Below are 21,752 nucleotides of genomic sequence, written 5' to 3'. Positions count from 1 at the left end.
TGGTACGTAATTGTTGATCCTTTTCCATGACCCTGGACACTGGATTTCCATTTTCCTTTCACTTTTTCACTCCTCCTGCACACACCAGCCTCAACATTTTCATTAAGCTGCCCACCATGACCCCCAAAATCCCTTTCCTGGTCAGTCATAATCAATTCAGACACCCTCGGAATTGATTCTAAATTTAGGGTTTTCCTACCCTAGTGTGCATCACTGTACTTGAATGATGTCTGGCATTTTATTGACCATTCACCCAGTTTGGAAACATCATTTTGGAGCTTTGCAGAATCCCTTTTGGGCTTTATCACCCTGAATAGTTCGCTGTTGTCCATAATCCTGATCCTATCTGGGCCTTTTCGGTAGTGGTGCCCACCCTTTGGAACACCCTCCCATGTCAAGGAAATATAACCAACTATCTGTCTTTTAGAAGACATCTGAAAGCAGCCCTGTATAGGGAAGTTTTTAATGTTTGGTGTCTTACTGCATTTTAATTTGATGGAAGTTGCCTAGAGTTGCTGGGGAAACCCAGTCAGATGGGCAGCCTATAAATAAGAAATAATAATAATAATAATAATAATAATAATAATAATAATAATAACCTCACTCCTAGCTCCAGATCATTTAAAAACAAATTTAAAAGTACAGGCCCCTTTACAGATCCTTGGGAGGGCATACTTCTAATCATGCTTTCCACCAATTTGCCCAGAACAGATGTTAAGCTAATTGGTCTGTCATTTTATGGATCCAAAGGTCCAAATAACATAAAATAAAGTAAAATATTCTAACTTCAGCCCCTCTGTGGTCCAGATCAGTCCTTGAACAGAGGATGGTTTTAGATATTTTAATAATAATAATAATAATAATAATAATAATTTTGTTAGAGATCAGCAACTTCACCTTTGCATTCCTGAAGGACTCCTGGATGAACAGCATTCAGACATGGCGATTTGTAAATTTGTGAATGAGGCCTAGACATCCGTCTCTTGTCACCACTTTATCCCTAAGTTCACTGAACTCTCTTAGTTCAGTCATTGGTTCCTGCCGGCATCTCCACAATCTCCTTCTCTTTCTTGGCTCCAAGCTAAGCTGCAGGAAGAATTGCAATGGACTTTTCATCACTTTGGGAGGTAGGGAACCTTTTTGGCTACATGGGTTGGGTCCTTATCAAAATCACCCACCTGCCAATCACATGACATTGTGTGATTGACATCATCTGAAAATCTCTTGGGCGGGTCTTGCAGGACCTCAACAGCCAGGCACTTGGGAACCTGCAGTGGCTTCCAAGTACTTTTCCCAATTGCAAAGCGTTTTAAGACAGCCCCCACTGTGATGTGGGCTGGTGGGCAGGCGGCCTTGGTTTGGGGGAAATGGCCCCATGGGTCACACCAGACATGGAAGACCAAAATTGGCCCACGGACCGCCACCCCCACCCCCTGGCAAGGAAGGTCCTTTTTGTTCATGTACATTCCACTGTGTTATATCCATGCTAGTGGGAATGGAGGCAGAAAAGATACCTAAGCCAGACTTTTTTTCTTTTGATTTTTAAAATCTTTTTTTTTAATGATAAAATATTGCCCTTTCCCAAGCATTTTACTGGTAATCAATAAAAATAGAAGTAACATTCTTGAGAAAGTGAAATGGACAGATCTGTCAATCCCCAGTCCCAGTCCCCCAGGACGTTCCACAACAGCCTTTTAAAAAATAAATAAAACAATATTCCCTACCCTGTAGGAGCAGAATCTCTTGCACAGATCCCCATCTGTTTCCTGTAGGGCTTCCCCCAAGGACAGGGCTCAGGCTTCTCTGACCTCCCATTTTGCTGCCCTGTAAAGGCCCACCGAAACCAACCGCCTGAGGCTGCGGCCTCATCCTGCTCCTTGGAGAGCTGCACACGCATTTGCTATCCATGGTCCTTCTGTTGCACTCGCCCATAATCAGAGTCTCTCTCTCTCTCTTGCACAAACATCCCCACCCTTCCCACTCTATCATCCATCACACACCCCAGGCAAAGGCAGGCCCTCTGCCCCCCCCCCCCCCCGCTATCCAAGCGTTAAGGTTCTGGTGTTGACCGTAGATCTTTCAAAGGGTAATTTGTCTGGGAGCAGCCAATCCACATCCTGTCCTTGGCCCAGCCAATGAGAGCCAGGAGACCCAGCACAGCAGCCTATCAGAGGCCCAGTATTCTAATAAGCCCCATCTTTTATCAGAGGGAATGAAGCTTCCCTTGAAGTTAAACTTGGTGGCTGGCCAGTTTTGACTTCAGAATCTCTGGGGCACAGGGAGGTCCGCTAGCCAGGCACCCAATGGACTTGAGCCACAGTTCCCTTGGCCAGCAGGAGCTGCTCCAGACCAACAGCTGCCTTTGTGCCAGCAGGGAGGCTGCCAAGTAGAAGCAGGGTCTCTGTGAGATGGCACTGCCAATGTGCCATGCACTTCTGGGAATCTAAAAGCTGCATGATTGACCCCCCAAACCTCACTAGGCTCATCTCCCAGCGGGCAGTCTAGCGATGGACACCAACCTCCAGGGGACATTCCTTCTCAACAACCCTCCTCTGCCCCCTTTCCCAGAGGTGAAGGCCTCGATGTGCCAGTATACAGTGCAAAACTCCTTCTACAAGCTCAGCCCCCCTGGGCTGAGTGCCCAGCTGGCTGCTGGCACACCGCATGGCATCAGCGACATCCTGAGCAGGCCAGTGGCTCCACCGAATGGGGGTCTTCTCTCGGGCTACTCCCACGTTGGTGGGTTCAACGGACTGGGCACCCAGAGCCTTTACTACGGGTCTCAAGTGGGAAACTTCTCCAAAGCCGGAAGCGAATACTCAGCCAGAGGTCGGAACTGCTGGGCAGACACAGGGCAGGAGTGGCATGGAGCTCGCCCATGTGGCAACCGTGAGTAGCAAACTAGCCATGGGGTGGGGTGGGTTTGGGGGGACGTGGGGGGGGGGAGTAGCCAGGAGAGGTATCTGTAAGGGTGAGGCAATGGCCTTGGGTGGCGAAAGGAAACTGGCAAGGCTGAACCGAGGGCAGAACTTGGTCCTGGAATACGCAAAGTAGTTATGATTGTTCATTATGGCATCATTCAAGTATGTGGAGCAACTTGGGCACTCTCTGCCTCAAGGGGCTTGCAGTATGCATTTGAACAGCAAGTGAAAAAACACAGTGAAGAAAAAAGAGAGAAAGTTGAACGATGAATGAACACAGGCAAAGGCAGCTAAACATGCTGGACTTTGTTTGACTGGGGAAGAGAGGGGGCGCTTAAGAAGTCAAAGGGCACCAGAAAGAGGCAGGTTTGCATGTAGAGTCATCGGTGTTTGTGGTGCTTTCACAGAGTCACATGCAGGAGGAAAAACAGCATATTTTGGAATCAGGAGCTTACAGGTTTTGAGAGTGTGAGAGACAGCAATGACAGGAAAAAGTAACTAGAGATAACATGGCAAACAAGCAGACAAGTATCCTTGAGCATGTGCAGAGTTTTAATAACCACAGGCAGCCTTTCACCTCTTGGATTGGGGCAGGCCTTCTAGGTCAGAGAGCCCTGGGATCCCTCATGTATCTCTCACCCCCACCTCACATTTGTTTGGAGATTGGTCACTGCAGAAAGTGGGGGGAGGGGAGGTTACCTGGCTTTCTGGAACAGGTGCCTGAGAAAGCTGCAGGAAGGTGACTGGTTCCTTTGCCCTCCCTCTGCGTTGCTTTTCCTGGGCAAAGGGAGCGGTTCTCGGAATCAAGCAAAGTTTATCCTTGGCTGCCACGAAAGTGCCCCTTGGAATGACAGGTGGCGCCGGGTAGCCGGGTGCTGCTGATATGGGGCTCCATAAATAAGTGTGCAAAAGGCCAGGGGCACTTGTGTGGCATGGGCACAGGTGCCAGGGAAACAGTCCTGGTGGAAGGAGAAACACGTGGCAAACCCACCCTCCGCAAAGGGAAGAGCTGTGCCCCATCACATCCTCTAGGGCAGCGGGTGAGGAGCCTCTGCCCCTCCAGATGCTGATGGACTCCAGTTCCCATCAGGCCTAATGGTCAGGGACGGTGGGAGTGGCAGTCTAGCACTATCTGGTGAGGCAGAGGCTCCTCTGGGGCAGCTTTCCCCAAACCAGGGGGGGACATGTTTTTCAACCACAACTCCCATTCTCCCTAACCAATGGCTGCTGTGGCTGAGGCTGATGGGAAGTGGAGTCCAATAACATCTGGTTGGGCAAAGGTTGGGGAAGTTGGGCAATAAAGGCTGCCTTGGAGTCCAGCATCACTTTGCGTTCCCTGCAGCTGCTCTCTGCTTCAGGGGGTTGGACTAAATGGGCCTCATGGTCCCTCCCAGCTCTACACTACTGGAGGACACCAGGTTGGGGAAGACTAGTTCTAACTAGTCTTATGCAAATTGTTTGGAGGCAGTGATGCTTCTGAATGCCAGTTGCTGGAAGCTGCAGGAGACAAGAGGAGATGGCCTGGGTCTTGCTCTTACTTGGGTCTTGCCTGAGGGTTTTCCGTAAGGACCTGGTTGGCAACAGGATGAGAACAGGGTCTGGTGGGCCATTGGCCTGATCTGGGGGCTCTTCTGCGGCGGAAGTGGGGGTAGGGATGGGGGAAGGATCAGAGGAACCGAGGCCACAGCTCACATCCCTGCAAAATTTATTATAATAATTTATTTTTGCAACAATAAAATATTGATACAATGAACCAAAGTATCTAAAGCCCCACTCTACAACCCACGCTACGCCACTGCATTCTCCTTGCCCAGCACCAGATGACGAATAGGCCTGACAGAACAGTGCACAGAAGTGAATCTTTTAGCTAAAAAAGGTCCTCCTCAACCTGTGGTAGCTTAAGAACCTCGGAAGAGACTGCGGGATCAGGCCCATGCCCCCCCCCAGCCCTGCACCCTGATCTCACAGTGGCCACCTGGACTCCTGGGGGGGGGGGCGGGACCTGCAAGCAGGACATGAGACATTCTGCCTGCCTGCGATGCCCAGCAGCTGCCTTCGGAGGCGCCAGGCCTTTGATGGTGGGGGCACAGCATAGTCATTGCGGCTAGTAGCCACGGCTAGCCTGGTCTTCCATTAATTTCCCCATCCAAGTTGGTGGCCGGCTCTGCCCCCTGTGGCAGGGAGTTCCATAGTTTAGCTATGCACTATGCTTCTGTCCTGGGTCTCCCAACATACAGCTTCTTTGGATGCCCATAAGTTCCGGCGTGAGGAGAGAGGGAGAAAAACTCTTCCCAACTCTCATTTTATAGACCTCTACCACGTCAGCTCCTATTGTCTTCTCTCTAAGTCCCGAATGCAGCAGCCTTTCCTCATAGCAGAGTCTCTCCGGCCCTTCTCTGAGCCTCTTTGAGGTTAGGCGAGCCAAACCTCACGCAGCACTCCAAGGACGGTCATGCGGCAGAGTGGTCTAAGGGCATGAAGAGATGGGCAGTTTCGTTTTTGATTGCTTTCCTAGGGATGGCTGGCATAGATTTGCCTTGGTGTGTGTCTGGGGCAGGGGCAGGGGCGGCTGGAGGGCTCATCCTGCCTGGTGCACAGGGAAGGGAGCGCTAGCCAGCTTCGGTGCCCCTCAGGCCTCACGCTGCCCCTCTCCCTCTGCACAGCTGCAGGGCCCGTGGGCGACGGCCTCCACAAGAAGAAGCACACGCGGCCGACCTTCACAGGCCACCAGATCTTTGCCCTGGAGAAAACCTTTGAGCAGACCAAGTACCTGGCTGGGCCTGAGCGGGCCAGACTTGCCTATTCCCTTGGAATGAGTGAATCACAGGTGAAGGTGAGCTCCCTGTCCCTTTGTGAGACAAGCTGGGGGAGGGCGGGGGCAGGGAATCAGCAGCAGCACCCATAGGCTCTGCTTCGCCCAGGTCAGCAACTGGCAGCAGCCCTTGGGCCAAATCCAGTCTCCAAAGACGCACTGCCAATTGGGAGGTGAAAGAACAAGCTGGAGAAGAGGCATTGATGGGACTTTGTGGGACATCAGTTTAAATCTGGGGCTCACAATGCGGTGCTTGTGAGCACCAGAGCACCCTCGGGCACATGGCTGAACGCCCATTCATCTCAGTTGTTGGGGATTCCCCCCCCCTTTTTTGCTTGCAGAGGTTGCTTTGGGTTTCCTTGGTTTGTGTGTGTGTGGGGGGAGGTTCCTGCTTTTTTTGTCTCTGCTTTGTTTGCTGGGGAAGCAGTTCTTTGGTGGTGAGGGGGGGTTAGGTCCTGTGCACTCTGTATTTTGTGGTGCTTACAACAGTTTCTGAGATTTTCAACGGTGCCTCTGGGAACCCCAAAAAGTTTGAGGGCCCATGCTTTAAGGGGTGACCAATGAAATGCTTGCTCTCTGCCCTTAACCCCCGTCTCACAGTGTGTCCCATCCCCCACAGCCAACTTGCTGATCAGGGCTAAAGATGCATAACAAGCCTGTGTGCAGCCTGTGCCCCTTTCACTCACGTGGGTGATATGTGCAGGGAAGCCCACAGAGTTATGCCATGGGCTTTGCCTCAAATGGCACTGGGACAGGAGCAGGAGAGCTCGAGCAGTTTGCCTCAGCAGGGTTTCTGCCTGCGTCACACCACAAGAGGCTCCAAAACAGAGGCGTGTGTGTGCTTACATGTGCTATAGATTTAAAAACACGCTCTCCTGCTTTCAGAGTCACCAGCTGAGCAGGACAGGAGAAAGGACTGGCTTCTGTCAGCTTTTCACAAATGCTGGATGAGCAGAAATCAGCAGGTGGAGCTTGGAATGACATGGTCCTAGGAGCAAGTTGAAAAGCTGGCAACCAATACACTTTGGACCTGACTCTGCAACGACTCATGTGCAGAAAGGTGGCCCACCTGTGATCTAACTGTCCAAGGCCCTTTCCCCACAGAGAGCTGCTGCCGAGTGCGGAGACGGAATCTTGTTTCCGTCTTGGTAAGCAGCCAGGGGGCTGCCCCTGCTGCCCCTTGGCATTTGCCGCCTGAGGTGGTTGCCTTACGCTGCCCCACGGCAGGGCCTGCCCTCTCTCTGCCACAAGCTTCCCTGGCAGGCTGCTGCTTCAGGTTTTCCAAAGCTCGGTCAAGCCGTTAAGCATTGTCTCATTGCAAAATTCTTAGCACACATCACCTCAAAACATAGGTAAAGGTAAAGGGACGCCTGACCATTAGGACCAGTCATGGCCGACTCTGGGGCTGCGGCACTCATCTCGCTTTTATTGGCCGAGGCAGCCAGCGTACAGCTTCCGGGTCATGTGGCCAGCATGACTAAGCCACTTCTGGCGAACCAGAGCAGCGCACAGAAACGCCGTTTACCTTCCCGCCGGAGCGGTACCTATTTATCTACTTGCACTTTGGCGTGCTTTCAAACTGCTAGGTTGGCAGGAGTAGGGACCGAGCAACAGGATCTCACCCTATCATGGGGATTCGAACCGCCAACCTTCTGATCGGCAAGTCCTAGGCTCTGTGGTTTAACCCACAGCGCCACCCACGTCCCAAGCCCTCAAAACATAGTGGCAGATTTATTTTGGTTTTAAAATTATGCTACTATTGAGGTTTTTAGAAGTTCAAGAATTAATCGTTGTTTATTAGCAATGAATAGCAGTGTATTAGTGATAGACTTTTGGAACATTATTCTTTTTCAAAATTGTCATTATGTATTGCATCTGAATTATTTTTTTGAAAATGGCTGCATGTCTAAGCAGACTAATTAACCTGCCACCCAATTAAAGAAAGCCAATGGATTGCATTTGTTTTGGTCCACCAGTTACATGATTAAATCTGAATGCATTTGCATATGACTATAAGAATATTTCCAAAGAAAGAGGCACATTTTGTTTTCAGATGGCACACGAGGGTTGGACCAGGGTTCAAACCCCACTTGGCCATGAAGCTCACAGGGTGACGTTGTGCCATCACTCACTCTTGGCCAATCCCACCTCGCAGGACTCTTGTGAGGATAAGTGGAGAGGAGACCTCTGCCCACACCTGGAGCTCCAAGGAGGGAAGGTGGTGAAGTACAAATGTAATAAATGAAAATGAATGGCAGCACGCACAGCCTTAGAAGAGGCATTCTGTGTGCCAGACTGCAACCCAGGTGCAGTATTAAAAATATCTGACTTCTAAAAACAGTTCTGCTGGCCCCTTTTAATCAAAAGATCTTTAACAGTGCTGTGGCAGAAATTTCTTCTATTTACCTTTTTTTAAACCATTAATGAGAAAGAAATTCTCAAAAGGGAGAGAAAATTTTGGTTAATTTGTCATGTACATGTGTGCGATTTGTGGTGCTTATATTATATCTGAAGTGATCAAAGGGTCTTTCTTTCTTTCTTTCTTTCTTTCTTTCTTTCTTTCTTTCTTTCTTTCTTTCTTTCTTTCTTTCTTTCTAGCATCCCTCCAGCATTCTGCACTCTGTAGCCTCCCTGGGTGCCATGAGGCAACTTCCTCTCTTGGGTGTAGGCAGCAGGGGAGGCTGCAAACCACTAAAGAAATATTTACTGGACAGAAAAAGGCCATATTCATGCCACTTTAAACACTCACAGCTCCCCCCCCCCCAGTTATGGGAGCTGTAGTTTGTTAAAGGGGCTGAGAGTCGCTAGGCAAGCCCTATTCCCATCCCAGAGCTACAGTTCCCAGAGTGGTTTAACAGTCAATCCCTTTTCATAGTGTAGCAGGAACCCCCCCCCCACCCCAATCATTCTATTTGTACAAACTTCACACACGCTCACACTCACACATTACATACGCCACATTTCTGTTATAAATTCATAGAAAAATCAACCATACATCGGATTTGCACTGTTCCATTTTTATTTTACTCCATATGACAAGGACTATCAAAGGGGGGTGGCTTGGTTCTGGTCAGCCATAATCCCTTCACCATCCCAGCACATCCACAGGAGCCCTGCCCAGTTGCTATGTCAGCCCTGATAATCCCAGACAGAAGACAATCAGGATCACAAAGAACTTGCATATGGTAGTGGATTCAGCATGGACTGAAACAAAGGACAATGATCAGATCTTCCCTCTGGGGGCAGGAAACTGCCAGCTCCCTTTTGTCTCCTGGAAGTGACTCATGGGCAGGGGGAAAGGAGGAACCAGCCAGGTGACAGGACACTCAGGTTACCACCTCAACCCCTCCTCTCTGTAATGTATGCATGATGCCAACCCCTCCTTTCTGTGATGTATGCATGATGTTTCTGGGGGTGGGCTTGAGCTAGAGGATGGGAATTTCAAAAGTTTTTATAAGGTCTTGCACACCATCTTTCTGGGTCTTTCCTCTCTCCTGCAAGTGAGGGGAACACCCTGTTGCAACAGTTCAATAAAGGCCAAGCCTACAGGCTGCTGTTTTGCTCCAAGTTATCCTGGTTGGTGTCTTTGTTTTTGTCCAAGGGAGCCCTCGGATTTTTCCGGTAACAATAGGGAACTCTGGGAATTGTAGATCCATGAGGGGAATCAGGGCCCCCTAACAACTCTCAGCACCCTTAACAAACTACAGCTTCCCAAATTTGTTGGTGGGGGCCAGAAGCCATGATTCTTTAAACTGGTATCATAGCACTTTAAATGTATGGTGTCAATGTGGCCAAAGAAACTCCACACATCAGCACCTTGAGGGATGCGCTAAGCTCAATCTCACACCCATTAAAAGCACAATGGAATTCTAGAGCCGCCTGAGAACGAGGCAGAAGCCAGGGAATCTCTTGGTGCAGGTTTGATTCCACTGGGCTGCCCAAACTGCCCCAACCTTATTTTATTTTATTTATTTGTTTTCATAAAATTTGACTGTAAAACAAAAACAAAACTCAAAGCAGTTTACAAAAAGAATAAAGCAATACGAATATGAGTAAAAACAGGTAAGAACAGGTAAAAACAACAATTTAAAACATTCAGATAATAATTGAAATAAGTGCTAAGCTAAAAGCAGATTAAAATGCACATCAGCACACGAGATATCTGGGTAGTCTGGCCTAAACAAAAAGATTTTAAGCAGGAGCCGGAGGCGACATTTCCATTTTGGATTTCCCAGCCCTTCCCTGTATCCTTTTTGGCACTGCCACACGGAGTGAGAGTTATGTAGCCCCAGGTCCAAGCAGTCAAGAGGACACACCTGGGGCAATGCCATCTCCCAGGTAAACTGGTCCCCGTGTTGTTAAGGGCTTTATAGACCAATGTGTATTTGCCCCCCTCCTCTTCCTCTGGGCAGGACACCCTGGGAAGAAATCTCTCCAGAAACAGAAGGGCAGGCTTTGGCGCAGCACCAGTTTTTCATCAATTGATCTAACAAATGGATTGTCTTAAATGTTGTAGCCCTAAAGTCAATATAATTTAAACTAAGACAGAGTTAAAATGGCCTCCCAAAACTCTTCACACTTTTTGTGGGTGGTGAAATTGTGTGAGGGGCATTTTGCCATATATAATTGGAGGGAAATGAAAGATTCTTTAATATTTTTTCTTTGAAAACTCTATTCTGAGAAATGAATTTTAGCTCACGTGATGGCAAATGAAACTATTGCTTCTTTTCTCTATATTAGTGGAGGAAAGAAAGAAGCTGTGGGCCAAGAAAAAAGGTCTAGAAGGAGGAGGGACACCCACCCGCCCTGGTTCCTTCAAGAAAATTGAAATAACATTTAAAACAGTGGTAAAACTAGATCTGAAATAATATTTAAACAGTGGTAAAACTGGATCTGCAGTTGTGTTCAAAACTGGGGAGGCCACTGCACTAAAATTTCTCTAGGCCAGGACTAAAATGCTGCAGGAGTTTGAAAAGAGGGAATTTCTTTCAAATGTCTAGTTCTTTTACCAGAGAACTCTTGGTTTGTCGATAATTTAGTGCAACAAAAATAGGAACTCCAAAAAGCAAGTGGAAGTGGAAACAAATAGCAGAATGGAAAAAAGGAAAGGGGTTTATTGAGCCAGAGCATTTCAGACCCGCCTGGTCCTCCTTCAGGGACATTGTGGAGAAAGAACAGCGATTCACAATTCAGGTGCCTAAGAAACTGAAGAGGCACCGCTGGATCAATAAACCTCTTTTCCAGCCATCATTTCACCCCCCCCCCCTGCCAGCCCCTTTTCCTCTGGGGTGAAGCAAGATGGCCATCTTTCCCCGCCGGCAGGGCTCCTCTGCCTTCCAGAGCCTGCCGCCAGAAGCCCGCCAGCGGGGCGGCTGTTCCGCGAGCGCGTCCTGCCCGCCTTGCTGGGCTCCGGCCGGCCTGGCGCGCCGCCCTGACCCGCTGCCCGTCCGCCTCCTTGCAGGTCTGGTTCCAGAACCGGCGCACCAAGTGGCGCAAGAAGAGCGCCCTGGAGCCGTCGTCGTCTTCGCCCCGCGCGGCGGCCGGAGCGGGCGAGCGCCCGGCCTCGGACGAGGACGACGAATACAACAAGCCTCTGGACCCGGACTCCGACGACGAGAAGATCCGCCTGCTGCTGCGCAAGCACCGCGCCGCCTTCTCGGTGCTGGGCCTGGGCTCGCCCAGCGGCTGAGCGGCAGCCAGGACTCCGGCCGGCGGGCAGAGGAGCAGCTCGGGCGGCAGGACGGCGGGGGCTCGCGCCGCACTCGGGCCGCCAAGCCCGACCCTCACGTCCTCTCCAGCAGCAAAGGGAAGTTTCATCTCATAGGCTTTCATTTCTCTGTTTATAAAAAAAGAAAAGCAAATATTTTCAAACCACTTACAAAATGACTCCAGGGGTTGCGGGAGGCCCTCGCTCTCAGGTTGTGTCGCAGGCACGAGCCAGTAGTCACCTTCCACAGCCAGTTTTCCTGGTTCAAACTGAATCATGCGGAAAACAGGCCCCCAATTGTTCCAGATGTGCTAGTATCGAGGAGACTGACCAGCAACACCCTTCATAAAACGTTACACCTGTGTTCACCCTTCATTTGAGCCAGAGCTCACAAGTGCTGGGCCCCAGCATCCCGCCTCCAGTACTGACTCTGAAAGCTGTAAAGCAAATATAAAGGAGAGTGCTCCTGAACATAGGCAGAGTGCACTTCAGTTGCCACTCCGGTGTCACAGCCTGCCCTCCCACAACCTGTTGGGGTTGGAGCTGCAGGTACAAATGTGAGTCCCCTTAGGCCCAGATCAGCCCCAGATCCTGGCAACACTTTGAGAGGCTTAAACTGCAGGCTTAAACTGGGTCTGCAATATTCTGTTTTCCCAGGAAAGGCAGAAAAAAACCTATTCATTCTCAGCAACCACCAAGCAGCAATTCCTCTGCTGAGGTGAGGCTGCCACTGCAGCAAAACCGATGCAGATCTGATATATGCTTTTAATGTAGCTAAATGAGAAGCTAGCAGGGAGAAGTTTGGCAAATGCAGCTTCTCCTCTTCCAATACTGTACTCACAGGAAAAGGCTACAATTAAAAAACTAAAGTACTGTACAGTACCAGGACTCAAGCCTAGGATATACAGAAGAGGATATAATTAGTGCTGTTCCAAACATTTTCCCTGCATTTCTTTCTTTTCTTGTTGCCCACTCTCCATCAATTAATGAGAAAAGAAACTGCATTGTATAATTATCACAAGAAAGAGGAAATGTTGAGAAAATTATCATGGGTCTAGTGCATGGTTTTTGTTGCCCTTAGCTTCCTTTTGAAGTGGCTGAGGGGTTTCTTCCTTCTGCAAATGTCCTGTGCTTCTGCATCCCACAGCCTCGGTGAGGGACGGCTGTGGCTGGGCTTTCATGTACGTGCAGAAGGCAGGGGTCCTGTCTACTGCTTGCCAGACCATGGTTTGTGGGCATTAAAAAAAAAAGCAAAGGCTTTTATTTTTAAATAAATCAGTGTTGAAATCTCTCTCTTTTTTTAGGTAAAAGGAACAACTTCCATTAAAAACAAAATCAGTTTCCAAGAGTCCTTATAAGTCTTCCTCATAACAGCTGTAATTGCTTTCTTGCTCATACAAAAAAAAAGATGAATATAAAAGAAAAGGGTTAGGGTTTCTTTGATAATTACACCAGTAGCACACATTTTAAAATGTTTTCAGTACATTTAAAAATATTTATTTCCGTGGAATCATTAACATTTTGTATGTGTAAATTGAAGGTGTTTGTCACATTGAAATGATCTTCATTTCTGGGCTAAGACTGGGCTGCAAAATTATGAAGAGAAATAAACCCTAACCCTTCAAAACCCAAGATGCAGTTTCCTTGTGCAAATACCCCAAATGGATAATACAAAAGCAGGAATAGCTTTGGGGCTTTCCCATGCAGAGATAGTCTAAGTTTCTGGATTAAATCCCAACAGACTTAGGGTTCCCCAGCTCACCTGAATGAAGGAGTGGCACTTTACTTCTTTGGCATCCACAGCTGAGCAAGCGAATTCACCAACCAGGTTTACGACTGTCTCTCCTGCCTGACTCAGCCAGCACAGCTGTGGGAGTGGCAGGCCAGGCAACTGGGGGCACCAGGCTGGAGACCCAGGTTGGCTCAAGAGGGCTGGAGGCGGGAAAGCTTTATGTATGCTTTTAAATGCTTTTAGCAGCTTTGTTTGAGGGAATCATCTGCTGATAAAAAGGATTTGCCTTTGGAGGAAAAACTATGGGTTAGGCAATCGCACAAAAACTCAGGCAAACAATGCAAAAATAGAAGCAATTGGCATAACCCACAAAAAGTGGGTTAATTTAGCTGCAATGCTCACTGAAAGCATTTCTGGGGTTGCTGCTTACTTAAAGGGCTGACTTGGCTTAACCCATCCCACCCCCCACTTGGTGCCCTCCAGGTGCTCTGGACCAGGCATAGGCAAACTCAGCCCTCCAGATGTTTTGAGACTACAGTTCCCATCATCCCTGACCACTGGTCCTGTTAGCTAGGGTTGATGGGAGTTGTAATTCCAAAACATCTAGATGGCCAAGTTTGCCTATGCCTGCTCTGGACTATAACTCCCATCAGCCCCTGCTTTCATGGCTGCATTAGCCAATCTTTTCCATGCTCCTTGCCCTATAATTTAATTTAATTACAGTATCCACCATAGTTTTAAGGCACTCCTTGCAAATGCCTCATGTGGCCTGAAATGTGTTGGGATTGGTTTAAAATTGTCCATTAGGGCCAAACAAGAGGAGTGGGGAGTGTGTGTTTGTATATGTTTTTTAAGGATACAACCCTTTCCTCACTGGCCATTCCTCCTCTGCACTCTATGGTGTGGGTGCCCGTGACGGAGCCTCAAGAACATATTATAGGGTTTTTATGAAAACCTACGAGATGGCAGTGAAGGCCGCTAAGAAGTCCTACTTCTCGGCCTCCATTGCATCCGCTAGCTCTCGCCCAGCACAATTATTTAGTATAATTCGGTCTTTAACGTCCCTCGAAGGACAGCCAAATTTAAATAACAATTCGACACACAGCTGTGAGGCATTTGCGAGCTTTTTTGCGGAGAAGGTCCTGTCGCTCCGCCATGACCTCCCTGCCAATTTGGATACAATAAAGGAACTGGAGGCCCCTCGACTGTCCTCGGGTCCAGTATTGGACCACTTTGACCGGATATCCCCAGCCGATGTGGACAGACTCCTCTGAGCTGGAAAGCCCACCACTTGTCCTCTCGACCCGTGCCTGTCTTGGCTGATTAGAGCGTGTCCAGACGAGGTGCGGGCCCCCCTGGGGGATATCATCAATTTGTCCCTTGGCACCGGGACATTCCCAGGGGAACTGAAGGAGGCAGTGGTGCGTCCGCTCTTAAAGAAAACATCATTAGATCCCTTAGATCTATCCAATTACCGCCCAGTTTCGAATCTTCCATTCCTGGGTAAGGTGATTGAGAGAGCGGTTGCTGAACAGCTTGGTAGGTTTCTGGATGAAACATCGGCTCTGGATCCATTCCAGTCCGGCTTCCGCGCTGGTCATGGGACCGAGACGGCTCTGGTCACCCTAACAGATGATCTCCGCAGGCAGCTGGATCGAGGCGGGTCGGGGCTGCTGATTCTTCTAGACCTGTCAGCAGCCTTCGACATGGTCGATCACGAACTCCTGGACCACCGCCTTGCCAACGTGGGGATCCAGGGCACAGTCCTTCAATGGCTGCGCTCGTTTCTCTCTGGTCGGGGACAGAGGGTGGCGCTTGGGGGGGAACTGTCATCCCGCCACTCCTTGGTGTGTGGAGTGCCCCAGGGTGCGATACTCTCCCCGATCCTTTTTAACATCTTTATGCGCCCCCTCGCCCAGCTTGTCCGGAGTTTTGGGCTGGGCTGCCATCAGTATGCTGATGACACCCAACTCTATCTGTTGATGGATAGCCATCCTGACTCGGCCCCAGACACACTGATCAGATGTTTGGAAGCTGTGGCTGGATGGTTACGTGGAAGCCTGTTAAAGTTAAATCCTTCGAAAACAGAGGTCCTCTGGCTGGGACGGGATGATATGGGATTGAGGGGGCAACTCCCATCTCTTGCGGGGGTGCAATTAGTGCCAGCACCGTCCGTTAAGAGTTTGGGTGTAATCTTCGATACCTCCCTCTCCATGGAGGCGCAGATTGCAGCTATAACAAAGGCGGCATTTTTTCATCTCCGCCAAGCTAAGCAGTTGGCTCCTTACCTCTCTCGCCCTGACCTAGCCACTGTGATCCACGTGACGGTCACCTCCAAACTGGATTATTGTAACTTGTTCTATGTGGGGCTGCCCTTGAGACTGACCCAGAAACTCCAGCGGGTGCAGAATGCCGCAGCGAGACTCCTTACGGGGTCTTCGCTGCGGGATCACATTCATCCGGTGCTATACCAGCTGCACTGGCTCCCGGTGGAGTACAGGATCAGGTTTAAGGTGCTGGTTTTAACCTTCAAAGCCCTATACGGCCTAGGACCCTTGTATCTACGGGACCGCCTCTCCTGGTATGCCCCACAGAGGAACTTACGGTCCTCAAATAAAAACATCTTGAAGGTCCCAGGCCACAGAGAGGTTAGGCTGGCCTCAACTAGAGCCAGGGCTTTTTCGGCCGCGGCTCCAACCTGGTGGAACGCTCTGTCACAAGAGACAAGGGCCCTGCAGGACTTGACATCTTTCCGCAGGGCCTGCAAGACAGAGCTGTTCCACCAGGCCTTTGGTCAGGGCGCAGCCTGACTCCCTCCTTTGGCAATCTTTACAATACTTTAGTTTATGGTTGCCATCAATTTTGATTTTAATTAATTCTTATGATGTTTTTATAATGTTGCACTATTTTAGTGTTGTTAGCCGCCCTGAGCCCGGCTTCGGCTGGGGAGGGCGGGATATAAATAAAATTTATTATTTATTATTATTATATTCCCAGTCACTGGCAAACCACACCTGGAAAGTGCAAGAGAAGACCTACAGGAGAGAAAGGGTTAGGCACAAGCACCTGCCACATCTCCCCTCCCAGTTGCCACCTCTTCCCCCTCCCTTTCAACTGAGGTTCCTAATCTGGCTGCACTCCCAACGCTCTCATTTGGGTGTGGGGAACCTTTGGTCCTCTGAGTGCCAAATGAGACAACTCCGATCATCTCCCTGGCCATTGGCCAGACTTGCTAAGGCTGATGGGAGCCAGAGTCAACTAACCTCTGGAGTTGGGATCCAGGATACTGGATGCAGGTCAGTTCAGGGAGAGTCAAGGAGCTGATCCTGCCATTTTCTTCTCTGAGGCAGCAAGCAAGTAAGCAGGTGGGGGGAGGGGGGACACTGGGGCACCCGCAAATGGCTCCAGTATGGCTTCCTGGCTTCCTGCTGCATTGGGGGATCTGGCAAAAGAGGCGGGAATCTCAGAATGAAGATCTCCACATTTTCTATAGCAATCATTAAGAATGCTTTTGTATAGTTTTGCATGTTTGAGCTGGAGCAGAACTTCCTTGCCTTCTCGTTGCTGTCTTTTCCTTGCACATGCAGGCCAGCTGGAGAGAACAGAATGCCACTGGGCATATGAAGAGGATCTGTTGCACCACTTTCCTTAGCCAGCACACACACAAACCGGGACTCGAAGCAAAGCTTCCCATTCAAAAGGGTGAGGATTGGGCAAAATTGCATAGAAAGATGTGTATATTATGATTAATTCGTGTTAAAATGCTGAATAATTTTCACGAGGACTTTTTAGGAAATGAATTTAAGAATGGGGAAATGAAAAATGGAGAGAAATCAATGCTGACATATTCACCAATCCCTACTTTGGACAGATTTGACTCTGGTTCTGCTTCTCCCTGTCTTGCAGCTTTGGGCAGCCCAGGAGCATCTTTCACAGTGAGGTGTTGGCAGCCCTAAGGGCGGAGGGAGGCGGGGGGACATTTTGGTGCTCCGTGGAAGGCGGGATGTGCTGTACATACAGGTCATAGGCAACCTGATCAATAAAGGATGTTACCTGGATGTGCCTTAGGTCCAGTTCTTTCTCTGAGATGCAATGGGAAAGATCTCACCAAGGAAATTGTGGGTGGGACGGAGCAGCTTTTTGACTGAAGTCTCAGTATCTGCCGGGTTTTTGCTGCCAGCATTTTCATATTGGGGCTGGCCTGAAGCCATGAAAAAAGTGCACCCCCTCCACTCCCCACCACCTGCAGAAGCCCGTTGACCAGGGTGTTAATTCTTACTTCAACACTTTTCTCTGCCCCCCTGTTTCAGGCCTATTACCAGAAAAGCAAAAAGCAAGACCAGCTGGTTAGCTGGTTGGTTCAATTCCCACAGCTGTTTTAAAATCTGTAAGGGCGTACACCCAGAATGTGCACCAAAACAAAGACACTGTGCTCTGTTTGCCCTACTCTCCCATCCGTCCCCCACCCTGCTGATGTCAAGACGGAGGATGTTTCTGCCAGGTTTTGAGGGGCCAAGGAGGGGAGGAAGAGATTTCAGAAGGCAGTGCACGTTCAGAACCATAATCTTGTATCTGGTCAAATGAAACTGCCAGGTGTGCTTTTCTCTGCATAATAACCAGAGACTTCAGGGCTTCTGGGGAATTTGGTATGAAATGAAGCTGGGGCGCTGGTGATGGAGACATTCCCTCTGCCTTCTGTGGCAATTAGGGCAGTTATGTAACTTCCTTTATAGTGGCCAGTGCTCTGAGGCTCCTCTTTCTGCAAGCATCCTCTCTTTCAAAGGTTGTCCAGTATAACAACAACAAGAACAACAACACTTACACCCTGCCCATCTGGCTGGGTTTCCCCAGCCACTCTGGACGGCTTCCAATAGGAGATTAAAAATACAGTCCACGTCTAGCTTAAACATCAAGGACTCTGACCAGGGAACGGAGGAAGGTGACTTGAAGTTGCCCAGGTACAGGGAGCAGCTAGACAGCAAATGGAGCTGCCTGGTCACAGCCTTTTCCACAAGGGCAACATGTAGTCCATTGTGATTTAAATGGTAGCAATTATTTCTAAATGTGCATTTCAATAAGAATTTGTGATTTTTAATGTAAATCACTGTCCCTTTTCACCCTTTGTTCCGCAGTGCATTTTCATTTTTGATTGGCAATGAAAAAATGGCCCCCCTCTGGGCAGCTCAAATGGCCTTTTTAATGGTCTGGTCATCAGCAATGATGGCACTGCTCTTCTGGAAAGACTTCCAGTCAAAACCACCTGCCTGCGTAGTCTCCACTCACAACAGTGGGGGGTGCAGGAGAAATTAATGTCCGTTTGTAAAAATTAATGTTTTTAAATGGGTGTAGCTCCAATAATTTTTCAAAGATCAGTGGTCAATAAATAAATTTCTAGCAAATGGACCCTTCAACCTTTCAACTAGCCTGATATTCCCTCCCCTCCCTTCCCTTTGGTCTACTATGGGGTAGGGTTGTGCATCGGCCACAAAATTCGACATGTTTCTGCAGTTTAGGGAAGCAGTCCAGTCTATTTCAGAGCTGCTCTGTGTCTTTCCAATTTGACTTATTTTTTGGGACTGAATTTGATCTGTTAAATACAATCTTCTGTTTTCTTGCCGTTCACTATAAAGGAATGGGCAATCTAAAAATGGTTGTTGTTGGGGGTTTTTCTTGTCACAGAATTGGATGGAATTTGGAGGCATAGCAGCCCCTCCAGAGTAAATTAAGCCAAATCATAAGTAGATGCATTAAGGGGTTTTCATGCACAGCATGAAATTAGGTATTTTTAATAACAAAAGAAAAGCCTACAGCATCTTTTTTCATTTTCTGCCACAATTGACTGGAATTTGCATGCCTGGCCACACCTTCCTAGGGGGATGAATTTGTGCACAATTTGAAACACTTTATTGTTCTCAGCTGAATAAGTGGACTGACTCCATGGAGAAGAAATTAACATGAGGCGAGGGGGCGTGACAGTTGTGAAAGACCGTTGACACACAAGTTGTTCCTGCAGCAAAGAGAGTGCTTAAACATGCATGTGTGAATGTCCCCAGTGAGGCTCAACTCTGATGCTGGGCATTTGGAACCATACACAAGGTATAGCACAGGGCTGGACTGAACTTTTTCCAACCAGGAGGGAGAGAGCTCCTGGACTGAAATCCTGGAAGACCACAGCCCCTCCATGTGGACAATGCAGAGCTGGGTTGTCTGATGGCCTGACTCAGTAGAAGGCAGCTCCCTAGGTTTCAGAGCCCCTCGGATCCCCCCAGCCTGAGAAGAGGCCATTTCCTTGCCACTGGTTCTGTGATCCTGTGGTTTTCTTTGCACCTTGCCAGAGCCACCCAAAGAGTCAGTTCAAAAGTTACTCATTAGGCTGCTTACTAGAATGTATGAGCACACAATCAATCTCAATTTATCTTGGGTCGAGGAGGAAAAGCCCATTGAGCTGTCAGGGCTGCAGGATTGATGCGCTGGCAATAGCAGTGGTGTGTTTGCTCCCACTTCTGCCCTGCCTGCGGAGCTGTGTGTCAGCAGTGTGTGCACAACAGATCACGCGCTTGTGGCCAGATAGCCCTGTGCTAATCCCGGCGGCAGGGGTGTAACTAAGGTGGGGCAACAGAGGCATCTGCTGGGGGCACAGCAGCCTGGACACCAGAGACCAGGCAGGACATTTTGACATTGACCAGCATCACCTTTTAAGTTCCCATGTTCATTTTCTCAGAGGGTTAGGGAGGGCAGAGGTCAGGCTGTAAAGCACATTCAGTGACTAAATACTGCAGGCAGACACTGAGGGAGATGATCCGAGGCATGCTGCTTTCAGCATCATCATCATCATTTTATTTGTATGCCGCCTTTCCACAGTTAAAACAAGGCTCAAGGCGGCTCACAATATGAAAAGATTTACATAGCAAAGTAGTCATAAAAATAAACAAAACACATCAAAAACTACATAACCAAACTGAACAATTACTGCATAGAAATAAAGATACAAAAAATTACAGCAAAAACTCCCCACAAAACTTCCCCCCAAACAGCCCTTGCTGGGCAGCAGCAGCAGTTCTTATGAAGCCTGGGCCGGGGGAGAGAGGCAGGAACAGTCTCCCAGCAGGCCAGACTTTCTCCTGCCATTTTTGGGTATGGTATTTATTTATATTTCCCAGCACCACGCATAAACATGGTCATGTGTGAGTAAAATGCATGTGGCTCCATCCCCCAAAGAATCCCTGAATCTTACCGTGACCCATGGCTGGGAGTGGGGTGGCCAGAGCCAAGGGCAGGCAGAACCAGGCCTGGCCACCTCATGATGCAGAAGCCCCCAAGCCGGCCCCCCTGGCTGCCCCACCAACCCCACCGCCAGTGGAGAGGAAGCACCAGTATTTCAGGGAGATCTCACGGGAAACCAGCGCCAGTGCCAGCGCCACCTCTCTCTCTCTCTTTTTAAAATGATATTTATTAAAAGTTTAACAATTACAGAAAAAGAGAAAAAGGGAAGACAGTAAAAAGTTACAATACAATACATCAAAAGAAAATGAAAACCAGAATAAGAAGGAAAAAAATAAAATCAATACATCGAAGCAAAAAAGCAAAAATGTTTAAAAACAAAAACATTTAAAAACACATCCAATAGTCCATATCTTTACTTTTCATTTACTTGTTTCCTCGACCTCCTCACACCTCCCTTTTTGTATTCTAGTTCAGTTAACTATTTCAGCAAATTCTTTCCATCTTTCTCAATTTTTGTTCTATAATTTATCTTAACAGTCTATCCTTCAATTTTTCCATTTTTGCCCATTATCAATCAACTTTTACTTAATTCTTTATTACATTTCTGCTAAAACCATATAACTTCATTCCAACATCCTTCTAGCATTCATTAATTTTGCAATATTTCTGTAAATATACTTTAAATTTTTTCCAATCTTCTTCCACCGACTCTTCTCCCTGGTCTCGGATTCTGCCAGTCATTTCCGCCAATTCCATGTAGTCCATCACCTTCATCTGCCATTCTTCCAAGGTGGGTAGATCTTCTGTCTTCCAGTGCTTTGCAACAAGTATTCTTGCTGCTGCTGTAGCATACATAAAGAAAGTTCTATCCTTCTTTGGCACCAATTGGCCGACCATGCCCAGGAGGAAGGCCTCTGGTTTCTTCAGGAAGGTATATTTAAATACCTTTTTCATTTCATTATAGATCATCTCCCAGAATGCCTTAATCTTTGGGCATGTCCACCAAAGGTGAAAAAAGTACCTTCAGTTTCATTACATTTCCAACATTTGTTATCGGGCAGATGATAAATTTTTGCAAGCTTGACTGGTGTTATATACCACCTGTAAATCATTTTCATTAAATTTTCTTTTAAGGCATTACATGCCGTAAACTTCATGCCAGTGATCCATAACTGTTCCCAGTCAGCCATCATGATATTATGTCCAACGTCTTGTGCCCATTTAATCATAACAGATTTCACTGTTTCATCTTGTGTATTCCATTTCAACAGCAAGTTATACATTCTTGACAAATTCTTAACTTTAGGATCTAACAATTCTGTTTCCAGTTTTGATTTTTCCACCTGGAAGCCTAGT

At 48.2% G+C, this 21,752-nt stretch overlaps 1 protein-coding gene across 2 annotated transcripts; it reads left to right on the top strand.

Moving 5' to 3' along the window:
• The first annotated feature begins 1,959 nt into the window (after positions 1-1,959).
• NKX6-3 (NK6 homeobox 3) lies at positions 1,960-14,064 on the top strand. Of its 2 annotated transcripts, none has more exons than XM_083514439.1 (3): positions 1,960-2,889; positions 5,591-5,754; positions 11,195-11,466. In XM_083514439.1, the coding sequence occupies exons 1-3, from the start codon at positions 2,508-2,510 to the stop codon at positions 11,420-11,422; spliced, it is 774 nt and encodes a 257-aa protein (XP_083370565.1). In that variant the 5' UTR covers positions 1,960-2,507; the 3' UTR covers positions 11,423-11,466. The 2 variants fall into 2 exon arrangements, with proteins under 2 accessions (XP_083370565.1, XP_083370564.1); XM_083514438.1 differs by having other exon boundaries at positions 1,967-2,889; positions 5,585-5,754; positions 11,195-14,064.
• The last annotated feature ends 7,688 nt before the right edge of the window (positions 14,065-21,752 follow it).

Source organism: Podarcis liolepis (assembly GCF_965112155.1).
Source record: "Podarcis liolepis genome assembly, chromosome: 7".
Taxonomy (NCBI): domain Eukaryota; kingdom Metazoa; phylum Chordata; class Lepidosauria; order Squamata; family Lacertidae; genus Podarcis; species Podarcis liolepis.
Note: the sequence above shows the minus strand (reverse complement) of the source record. Positions and strands in the feature narration are given on the sequence as shown.

Bases quoted from the DNA above. Each gene is read 5' to 3' on its own strand.
- NKX6-3 (XM_083514438.1), top strand. From the start codon at position 2,508: ATGGACACCAACCTCCAGGGGACATTCCTTCTCAACAACCCTCCTCTG. The intron at 2,890-5,584 runs GTGAGTAGCAAA...CCCTCTGCACAG, and splicing joins AGCTCGCCCATGTGGCAACC to CTGCAGGGCCCGTGGGCGAC. The intron at 5,755-11,194 runs GTGAGCTCCCTG...GCCTCCTTGCAG, and splicing joins TGAGTGAATCACAGGTGAAG to GTCTGGTTCCAGAACCGGCG.